Source organism: Scyliorhinus canicula, chromosome 5 (assembly GCF_902713615.1).
Source record: "Scyliorhinus canicula chromosome 5, sScyCan1.1, whole genome shotgun sequence".
NCBI lineage: Eukaryota > Metazoa > Chordata > Chondrichthyes > Carcharhiniformes > Scyliorhinidae > Scyliorhinus > Scyliorhinus canicula.
In genome coordinates this window covers 187,063,518-187,075,563 of record NC_052150.1, presented here as the reverse complement: position 1 = coordinate 187,075,563, position 12,046 = coordinate 187,063,518, and the positions used below count along the sequence as shown (strand labels likewise).

Genomic DNA, 12,046 nt, shown 5'->3' with positions numbered 1-12,046 from the left:
AGTATAAATATATAAAGAGGGCAATTTCCATAAAGATGTGCCAATACAATACATTTAAATTCACCTGGATTGTCCAGGGATGAGAGAATGGTCATCTGGCCCACAATAGCTAGTCAAAGAATTTAATCATTGAATTGAACAGGCACAAGAAAAAGTATTGATTATTTGAAATACCAAATGCTTTCAGCAAAACCAACTACAAACATTTTTTTGAGAAAGATTTTCATCCGTCTTTCCTGGAATGCAATAAAATTTGATTTATGCCTCTTCCTGTAGAACACATGCCAGGTGACAGTAAATACACTGGCTCGCCAGGATTAACAAACCCCAAACTGTAAGGTAGTTCCAACACTTGGCTTTAAAGCCACACTGGATTAATGACTGCAGCACAATGCATGGAAAACCTGAACTGACATTCGAACCAATAGCCTCTTTCCAATTGCTAAGGCATTTACTTAAATAACCACTTAGCTAATACAGAAGGAACAGAAAGATGCTCAACCGAGCGCTTTTGTAACAACTGGGTTTTCTATAATTGTACAACTCTTCTTTGAAATTACAATTCATTGTCATTTTATCACGGGATTTATCAAGTAACATTTTCACTCTTGGATCTTGATAATTAATACTGCTGAAAGATGCAAGGATAGCAGAACAGAATGAAGCTAATTCACCTTGGAAAGCACTGGCGTCAGTCTCATTGTTAATGCAGTTCTGACTTTAATGACAAATATAAAACATCTCGGAGGAAAGATTATTAATCTGAAATATTCATTTGACTATTCTGTTTCTCCACAGGTGCTGCCTGACCTGCTGAATGTGTCCATTACTTGTTTATATTTAATAGGAGACCGCTTATTGAGTTTGTTATCTTGATTCACAACTAAACTATTGTCCCGAGTGCGCACACAGCCCCAAAGTTCACTTTTGTGCACATGCCTTAGGACCATGCATATTTATTCCGTACATTTATAGCTGCAGCCATAAAACACACAAAAAAGTCCGGTTTCAAAACGCATTTGAACAGGATTACGATACTCTGAAAATTTAAGTTTGCAAACATCCACAGTCACATCCATATATGGAAAATTAACAAGTGAACAGCATTAAATTATTGAAGATGGTGTACTATCAGCTGCAATATAAAAACCATGAAATATGCTTTCAATTGAATTCAATTCCATATATGGCAGGGAGCATGGTTTGCTGGTTTAAAGATTATGGGACCGATTTGCAACTGCTGCTCAGCCATGTTTTGGATGATCAGCAGAGCAAAAAGGCAGGGGGCCGGGGGGTGCACTTTGGTCACCAAAGGGAGGTAGATTCAATTTGAAGGCCAGATTTATATGGGTATCCAGTTCTCATGCCCTAAGCAGTTAAATATGCAGACCGGGGAGCTATGGCAGAAGCAGGGCGCCAGCTGCCATTATTATGTAAAAATGGGTTGAGCGGCAGGCATATCCAACTGAATCAAGCACTGAGCAAAAGCAACCAGTGGTACTTAAAGGGACAGCAGGAGGCCACTCCAAAATTGAGACAGAATATTTGTTGGGGGGGGGGCTAATACCTGCGGCACCTGGAGGAATGGGAGTGATCCTTTCGTCCCTACAAAGCTACAATTGGATTGTTCGGCTCATTCTTAACCACAAGCCTAGAATTGGATTCTCACATTTGATGCTTCCAACAAACCTGTTGGGATGGCTCGATGCACAAGCTGGATGATTTCTGGCCTTTGATGTGTAGCAAGCATCAGCCCTTTAGGGTGACTGCAATTTGCTGGCAAAATCAAAATGAGGTCCTGAATATTGCTTAGGCAGGCTAATTTTAAGCCAAATTAGATGTATTCCCCATTAGAAAAGTCACTTGTGTACACTATCCTCGCAACTACACTGTCAATGAACCTGAACAAACTACATCCACTTGCACCCAAAACTCCTCACTTTAAACAAAGAAACATTTTTTTTCACATGCAAACCCCATCCGTATCATTGCAATTACTTCTAGTGACTCTCCTACAACTTTCTGCCTTTTCTTCTGCCCTCTACACAACCAAGCCTTCATCATTAGGGTTGGTGGCGGTGGAATTACATTGTCACTGGACTAGTAAGGCAGAGATCAGGTGTAATGCTTCTGGGGACCTGGGTTCAAATCCCGCCACGGCAAATGGTGAAATTTGAATCAAGAAGGAGAAGTCTGAGTTTTTAAAACGTATTCATGGGATGTGGGCTTCACTGGCTAGGCTAACATTCATTGTTGTCTCTAATTGCCCTTGACAAGGTGGTGAGGAGCTGTTTTCTTAACAGCTGCAGTTCCTGAGGTGTAGGTACACCCACAGTGCTGTTGGGGAGGGAGTTCCAGGATTCTATCCCAACGACAATGAAGGAACGGCAATATATTTACAAGTCAGGAAGACTGGTGGTGGTGGTGGTGTTCCCAGGTATCTGCTGCCTTTGTCCTTCTAGATGAAAATGGTCGTGAGTTAGGAAGGTGCTGCCTAAGGAACCTCGGTGAGCTCTTGTAGTGCCCCTTGTAGATGGTACACACTGCTGCCACTGTCCATCAGTGGTGGAGGGATTGAATGTTTATGAAGAGGTACCAATCTTGAGAGCTGCTTGGTTCTGGAAGATGTTAAGTTTCTTGAGTGTCATTGGAGCTGCACTCATCCAGGCAAGTGAAGAGTATTCCATCACACTCCTGATTTGCACCTTGTAGATGGTGGATAGGCTTTGGGGAGTCAGGAGGTGAATTAATCGCCACAGGATTCCTTGCCTTTGACCTGCACTTGTAGCCATAGTATTTATATGGCTGGTCCAATTTAGTTTCTGGTCAATGGTAATGCCCAGGACATTGATAGTGTGGGAGTCAGCGATGGTAATGCCATTGAATAATGACAATTGTTGCAAAAGTACATTTAGTTCACTAATACTCTTGAGGGAAGTTTTGTGAGGGCTACAAAGAATTCAGCACGAGTTTGTAGAGTCAAACAGAAAATAACTTTATTTACAACAATATATATACAGTGCAGTAGTTCACTCTGATTCCATCTCTAGCCGGTACCACACTGGTCAGCTTCTATTTACACAGCTGCAACTACTAGTGATTGCCTCCCTGCTCCCCTCAATGGGGGAGCTCATATTCCCCAAGAAACATGGGGTAACTAATTGTCCCCAGCCAATAGGATCCGGGCAGGTTATAACAGGAAGGAACTTTGGCATATATATAACTCCTGTCCCACAGCAATGTGGTTGACCGAACTGCCCTCTGAAATGGTCTAGGAAGCCACTCAGTTCAGGGGCAATTCGGGTTGGGCAATCAATGCTGGTCCAGCCAGTGATGTCCACATCCCATGAACGAATAAAAAAACACTTTCTTTTCCCACCAACACCTCTCCTCCAATAGCAGCACGTAACAGCGTATGCTCTTTCTGTTAAATCTTTTAATTAAAAAAATATATACATTTATTCAACCAAGGAACGTACATAACATAATCAATCAATATTTTAAACAAAATACAACCCTCCTAATTTGAGAATATTTCTATTAAAACATTCCCTTTCTTCCTCCCCCCCCCGCAATCCCATCTCCCTCGCTTTACCCACTGGCCAAAAATAGATCTGTAAATAAAGACAAGAATAGCTTCCATCTTGTCCAGAATTCCCCATTTGAGCCACGAAGGGCAAACTGAAATTCCACAAGATCCCCCAACCAAGTCTATATTTTTGGCGGATCTTCGGATTTCCATTCTAACAAAATTCGCCTTCAGACAATTAATGTGGCAAAGGCCACCTCATCAGCTCCTTTCCCTTCTATTAGTCCTGGTATTTCTGACACTCCAAATCTTGCTTCAAGAGGACCAGGTAATATTTCCACCTCCACAATTTTTGATAATGTTTTAAACACGGAGATCCAAAACCCCACCAATCATGGACATGACCAGAACAGGTGCACGTGATTAGCTGGTCCTCCTTTACATCTCTCATAGTCATCTTCTACTTGTGTACAATCTGCTCATTCTTTCTTGTATCATTTTAAAAAAGTAATAATTTTATTACAAACATGCATCAATAAAGGTTACAGCAAATAAACACCCCGGGAAACATGCTTCCCAACAATCAACAGTTCCCCCCCTCCCCGACGAACAGCTCGTCAAACACAGTACCAACCATCCCCTACCTTTTCTCAGCCCCTGAGCCCCTTAACTCATACAGGTCATCCAACCAAGCCACTACCCCCGGTGGCGATGCCGACCGCCACTACAGCAAAATTTGCCGCCGTGCAATCAGAGACATCGGCCTTCCTCTTCTCCATGAGCTGCGGCTTCTCTGAAACCCCAAATATTGCCACCAAAGTGTCCGGCTCCACCTCCCCCTCCACTACCCTGGCTAAGACCACGGACACTCCGGCCCAGAATCGTCCCAATTATTTTAGAACCCCAAAACATGAGTGCGTGATCCACTTGCCCCCACCCACACCTCTCACACTCATCTGCTACCCGCTGAAAGAATCCACTCATTCTCGCCCCACCCAGTCATGTGCAGCCTGTGCACCACCTTAAACTGTATCAGGTCCATCCTTGCACAAGAGGACGTCCCGTTTCCCCTACACAGTGCCGCACTCCATACTCCCCAATTGATCTCCCCTCCCAACTCCACTTCACATTTCTCCTTGACCTTCACCGCCCTCTCACCTCCATGCTCCCCCAGCCACTTGTACATATCCCCAATTCTTCCTTCCCCTTCCACATCCGGAAGCAGCAGTCACTCCCACAGGGTGTATCCTGGCAACCAAGGGAATCCCCTTCAGACCTTTCGCGCAAAGTCCCTAACCTGCAAATACCTGAACTCACTCTCCTCGGCAGTTCTACCCTCTCCCTTAGCTCCTCCTGGCTGACAAACCCTTCCTCCAAATACAAATCCCTCACCTTGACCAGCCCCACTTCCCTCCACCTCCTGTATACATGACTTTTTTTCTGTCATATGGGCCTTATGCACTCTCTTAAATTGTATTAAGGTTATTCTAGCACATGAAGATGAAGTATTGACCCTGTGCAGAATTTCACTCCAGATTCCCCATTCCAATTCCATATCCAACTCTTTCTCCCACTTTTGTTTTATTTCTTCAACCGGTGTTTACACCAAGGCTCTTTCAACAGCAAGGTTGGAAGGTCCAAACATCAAGCAGGGCAAAGGCAGCATTTAGTCAAACACCAATTCAAACTGCATCCTGATGTGAAACTTATTTGGTGTTCATTGTCGCTGGGTTAAAGATCTGGAACACACTTCCTAACACAATTGTGTGCATTCCTACACAACAAAGAGGCTGACCACCATCTTCTCAAAGATAATTAGCAACAAATGCTGCCCTTGTCAGCAATGCTCATATCCCATGAACGAGTAAAACATAAAATCCACTTGGCCTCGTGGACACCAATGTGTTGACCGGATATTACCCCCACGTCCTTCAAAACGACTGCTAACACACTCAATGTTCTCCCCGGCACCACTCAGGCCCATTCCTTCATTGGCTTTTCCTCCTTTGTCCACACGAGTCACCCCCGTATATTCCATAGATTCATCCTTGGTATCCCTCTCTTCATCATTTACTTGTGATACCATTTGGAAGCCTGCAGATAACATCCAATTCTGCTTTCTCCATGGTATTACAAAAGAGTTGCTACATCGGCCAAATGCCGTTTCAAGAACGACTTGGGTGAACCCATTAAATGCTACAACATACTGTGGAGAAAAATAAAATCAACTGCACCCTCTGACATGGCCCAACTCCAGCTGCCACCTTGCAGCTAGTCAGGAGTTGTAGAGCCGTGGCACATTGCTCGATTCTACACTCAGATTCACATTTGCTGTGCTATACAGGCTATTTCTTCAAATTCTTCAACATTCTCTCTCCCCCACCCCCCCCAAAGTGGCATCCTCTCCTCAATCCTTTGAAGGTTAAGCTCAGACAGTCACAGTCCAGATGCTCAGCTTCAAATTCTATTGTTTGATATCAAACAACTTTTACTCCCAATGTAAAACCCAAATGTTTTCTTGCGCGAGGACCACAATAGAAACGCGTTGTTGAGGAAGTGGTCCCGCTATCCACATCTACAGAACCAACAGGGTTTAACTTCTTAGACGCTTCAGCTAGGATTTTACTTTGTAACACGATAAACTTCTGTCCCTAGTCTATTGTATGACATAAATGGAAAAATGAGCAAAGTACTCTACACTGATCCCACATAGCAATTAGGACGACAAATGACAAGTTAGACTTTTTTTTAAAAAAGAAGATTGGACTATAACAGTAAAGTCTTGCTAGAATTATATAGGTTTATGAGATTAGTACTTTGTGCAGATTTTTTCTCCTTACCTAGGAAGAATATGCTTGCTTTTGATTGGTTGCAACAAAGCTCACTCGATTGATTCTTGTGATAAGAATGCCGACTATGTGAAGAGATTGAGCAGAATGGCGCTATATTCTCAGGAGATTGGAAGAATGAGATGTGATCTCATTGAAAAGTACTAAATTGTTAGAAGGTTTGATAGCCAAGGGTGGATGCTGAGAGGTTTTCCCCCCTGGTCGGCAAGTCTAGTTTTTATTGATCCGAGTTGAATTATTGTCACATACACCGAGGCACAGTGAAAAGTAATGTTCTGCGTACAGTCCAGACAGATCGTTCCATACATGAAGAGCTAGGGGTCACGTATCCAGGATAAGAGGTCAGACATTTCGGAGAGATGTGGAGAAATTCCTTCACTTTGTTAATATTTGGAATTCTCCGGGTGGGATTCTCCGTCCTGCCGCACCAGTTTCCTGCTGTGGCGCGCCCTCGCCGACAGCGGTATTCTCCGTCCCACCAGCCGGCCAATGGGGTTTCCCATTGTGGGCAGCCCCACACCGTCAGGAATTCCCCCAGCATGGGTGTGCTGCCGGTGCAACGGAGAATCCCGTCAGCGGAGAATCCAGCCTCCTGTCTTTGTGGGCTGTGGATTCTCATTTGATGTATATATTTAAGACTTAGATTGCTTTATAATTGGGTAGAAAGGGAATCATAGGATAATGGGATTTGGTGGGAAGGTGGATTTGATGTAGAAGTTCGAACAAGATCTTACTGAATGGCAAATCAGGTTTGATGGGATGCATGGCTTATTCCCGATCTATTTCATCTACTCCAAGAAACTCACTTTGAGTAGTAATTATCAACAAGTGACGCTATTGAATAACTAACGCCCTCTTCTGTCTTCAGTTGTATCCATCAGTTCAGTTTGGGCAGCACGGTAGAATTGTGGATAGCACAATTGCTTCACAGCTCCAGGGTCCCAGGTTCGATTCTGGCTTGGGTCACTGTCTGTGCGGAGTCTGCACATCCTCCCCGTGTGTGCGTGGGTTTCCTCCGGGTGCTCCGGTTTCCTCCCATAGTCCAAAGATGTGCAGGTTAGGTGGATTGGCCATGATAAATTGCCCTTAGTGTCCAAAATTGCCCTTAGTGTTGGGTGGGGTTCCTGGGTCACGGGGATAAGGTGGAGATGTTGACTTTAGGTAGGGTGCTCGTTCCAAGAACCGGTGCAGACTCGATGGGCCGGATGGCCTCCTTCTGCATTGTAAATTCTATGAATCTATTAGAAATGAAATGAAATGAAAATCACATTGTCACGAGTAAGCTTCAATGAAGTTACTGTGAAAAGCCCCGAGTCGCCACATTCCGGCGCCTGTCCGGGGAGGCTGGTACGAGAATCGAACCGTGCTGCTGGCCTGCTTTAAAAGCCAGCGATTTAGCCTTGTGAGCTAAACCAGCCCCTTGTGGCATCATGTTTAGCAGGGTGGCAGTACATTTAAGTTTAAACAAAATTTGAACTTTAATGAGACAGCTACATCTGGTTCTCATAGATGAATATTCACCTGCTGCGAGGGAAAACATTGCAGCCTTCACAATTTGCATTAGTGCAAATTACACTTTGTAATGTTCATTACAGTGACTACAGGAATTTCTGAGAGTTCCTTAATATAAACAACTCGTGCAGAAGAATAAAAAGTGTTTACAGTTTGGTGCAGAGATCTTACTGCAATAGTCTGAGTGTTTAGTATTCGTTAATAGCACAGTTCCATGCATGTAGTGTTTTTCTTTTTTAAGAGAAAGATTAGGAAACTCATCAGAATGTTTCTATAACACAAGTGCGTGTTCCTTCACCTTCCACCTCCAAGGATGGCGCTCATCAAACAGCTGAGGACTTGCTTCCCTGGGGCTACCACAAGTGACCTTCAAAAAAGGAAAGGAAAAGAGCAGTGGAAAACGGAGCAGAAAAAATGGGTTGCAGAAAGGAGAGAAAGCAAGATCAAACAATTCGGCCCAGCGCACAATCCGGAAGGCTCAACAAAGCTCATCAAAAGTTTTCAATGCTAAATAAACTATTCTCATTTCAAAATATAGGAAAATTAGAAGTTACTTTTTTCCAAAATTTATTTTTCGTCGTTTAAAAAGGCTTTGCTTTTTTAATAAAAACGAAGCTGAATTTCTACAGTTCAGATTGAGTGTGAGATAGATTTCTAAGTTGTGAACTTATGAAGAGTTTACTATCTTGTTTTTCTTGCAAAAGCACCATTAAAGACAAGTGATCAATTGTACAGCTTTCAGTAATTGCCAGAGGAGGACTTCAGGGTGTTGAAGTTAACAGCTAGTCATCTCATCTCAATGTACAATAGTAGAGGCAAATGATTTGACCATTCAAGTTGAATTAATTCAGGTCATGCATTGAAAAGCAATCAGAACAATCTTCCTTTGACAGACAACATTGAATGTTTAACTTTGTTCTGCAAATAGCCTAGTTGGCTAAATTTTACTTGAACCTTTTACATGTAAGTTTTGTGAACTTCTTACAATTTTAAATCATTTGTCGTAGGTAAAACTGTAGCAATTTAGCACAGTTTTTTTGGAGCATATAAAATGTCAATATCGTAATTCCTTCTGTGGGCGATAACTGATAATATTTACCGAAAATAATTCTTAATGCATAATCCAACTTGACTATTAGTTCAAATGCCAAAGAATATTTTGATAGCGGATTATATGAAGCCTGCAAGAGGTTGATCAAAGACGTAGCAACGCCAAAGTATTCGATAGCCGGAGTGCATTTTAACTGATGTAAAGGGTGAAAACCCATTGCTCACCTGGTTACTATGCACATTGTACTGACATGTATGGGCAGCAGAAAGGGCAGGAGAATAGGTAGAGGAATAAACAGGTTCCTACAGACATGAGCAAACGCAGAGCAGGAGAAATAAGAGAAAAGGCTTAGTGGAGAAAAAATCCTGGATGCACCAATAGTTAAACTGAATATTATGGCACACCGTTTTGCCTTAGCACAAAATTGTACCTAGCCACATTAAACAGTTCTTTCCAAAACATATCCAGCATCATTGTTGAACTCTTCAGTCATGCAAGATAACAGCTACTTAGCGATTTGTTAATATTAGCTAAATATTTAAACGAGCAACTACATTGATCATCACAAGAAACTCGGCCAGACAGGACAGGCAATTTCCACACTGCTAACCACTTTATCATATTGGAGAATAAGAAAACATTGTTACTGGTTTTCTTCATATTGAAGGTCCTAGTCATTCAAATGGTGACTAAAAAATTCTCCTCTTGAACAAAACAAAGCACATTGCAAATGAACATAATATTTATCAATGCGGTTAAGACAAGCAAACAATCTTTGGTGGGTATTCGTACAAAATGCTGAGATGTATGTGAAGAATTTAAGTGCATAAACTGCAGCAGTCTTACAGGGGTTGGAGATAAATATTTACCAAAACAAAATGTTAAAACTATTGTTACTGAACGGTTATGAATATATAATCCCATCAGCAACAGTTCTTGTATGTTCAGCTTAAAACATTTAAAATAATAACTTCAAATCAGTACCAACCACTCCCTTTACTGTGAAATTCCATCCCCCCCTTAAAGTCTACCTCATAAATAAGGGGGAAATATAAAAATAAATCATCATTGGATACCAAGAGGAAATACAATTTTAATTGCGGCCAGTTTAAAGCACCATGTTTGGAGGGCACTTGACAATAACTTTTTTTTATTTCCACGACTCTCTTTTCATATTTGCTGAGGTGTCAATGGAATTTATTTTGGACATCAGCAGATTACCAAGAGGAGCCATTTGGAAGATGTTGATCATCTAAAAAGAGAGCAAGTGCGGTGCAGGCAGATGAACATTCTGTCATGGTTCCAGTGCCTGAGAGAGAGAGAGAGAGAGAGAGAGAATTGTTGGCCCTATCAGATTTGTTACATATTACTGGCCGGCAAATGCAGAGCGGGGCTGGAGTAGGAAGGCGGGGGCTTTATGGGTGTGGATGGAAGCGGGTTCCTTCAAGGGCTTGTGCCTGCAGGCATTGGCAACAGCATCGCACTGTTGCTTCACAGTGCTAAGGACCTGGGTTCGATTTCTGGCATGGGTCACTGTCAGTGTGGAGTCTGTACATTCTCCCCGTGCCTGCTTGGTTTCCTCCATGTGCTCCAGTTTCCACCCACAGGTCAACAAAGAAAAGTACAGCACAGGAACAGGCCCTTCGGCCCTCCAAGCCTGCGCTGACTATGCTGCCCGTCGAAACTAAAATCTTCTGCACTTCTGGGGTCCGTATCCCTCTATTCCCAACCTATTCATGTATTTGTCAAGATGCCCCTGAAATGTCACTATCGTCCCTGCTTCCACCACCTCCTCCGGCAGCGAGTTCGAGGCACCCACTACCCTAAAAAACTTAGGGTAAAAAACTTGCCTTGTACATCTCCTCTAAACCTTGCCCCTCGCACCTTAAATCTATGCCCCCTAGTAATTGACCCCTCTACCATGGGAAAAAGTCTCTGACTATCCACCCTGTCTGTCTATGCCCCTCATAATTTTGTAGTCCCGAAAAAGTGCTTGTTAGGTCAATTGGATATTCTGAATTATCCCCCAGTGTATCCGAACAGGTGCCGGAGTGTGGCGACTAGGGGATTTTCACAGTAACTTCATTGCAGTGTTAATGTAAGCCTACTTGTGACAATAAGAAAGATTACTATTATTATTCCGTTTGCCCCAGGGTGTCCGTGGAAGGGATTAAGGCCAAGTGGGAGGAGGAGTTGGGGATGGAATCGGAGGGATTATGGTGCGAGGTGCTGCGAAGGGTCAACGTTTAACCCTGTGCTCGAGGCGGAGGTTGATTCAATTAAGAGTAGTGCACAGGGCGCACTTGACGAAGGTGAGGTAGAGCCAACTGTTTGATGGGGTGGAGGATGGACCCAGTTAATCATGTTCAAATGGTCTGGTCCTGCTGGAGAGATTTTAAGCGTTGTTGTTCAGTGCCATGTCTGAAGTTCTGCACGTGGATTTGGAGCCGGGTCCCTTGGATGCCATATTCGCGGTGTTGGACCTGCCAGAGTTGCAGATGGGTGCAGGGGCAGATGTCTTAGCCTTTGCCTCATTGATCGCTCGCAGGGAGGTCAGCTTCTCCATGTGGTTGGGGGATGCAATGGAGTTCCTGTATTTGGAGGGAGTGAAATGTGGTCCGAGAGGGGCAGGTGAGGGATTCCACCAGAGATGGGGTTTGTTTATCTTACATTTTGGGGACAGGTTGCCGTTGTTGGGTGGGTGGGGGGGTTGTGTTTAATTGTTCTAAAAATGTTGAAAAGTTCAATAAAAGTATTTTTCAAAAAAAATGGGAGCAACTGGAACGCTCATTAGCTGGAAATCTGAACGTGGCACTGGCACCGTTAATTTTTGCTTTCATTAAAAAAATCTTTTTTATATTAAGGAGCAATTTAGCGTGGCCAGTCCACTTATCCTGCATATCTTTTGGGTTGTGGGGGCGAGACCTACGCAGATGCAGGGAGAATGTGCAAAATCCACACAGACAGTGACCAGGGGCCGGGATCGAACCCAGTTCCTCAGCGCTGTGAGGTAGCAGTGGTAACCAGTGTGGCACTGTGCCGCCACACATTTATTTCCAGAACGGGAAATAAGAACAATGAGCTGGATAATACCGGGAGACGGCA

At 43.4% G+C, this 12,046-nt stretch overlaps 1 protein-coding gene across 1 annotated transcript in view; it reads right to left on the bottom strand.

Moving 5' to 3' along the window:
* Positions 1-12,046, bottom strand: part of svila (supervillin a) — a 222,769-nt gene that overhangs the window by 85,155 nt on the left and 125,568 nt on the right. The window contains 1 exon segment of the mRNA XM_038798250.1: positions 8,189-8,257. Coding sequence (XP_038654178.1) covers positions 8,189-8,257 — 69 coding nt within the window.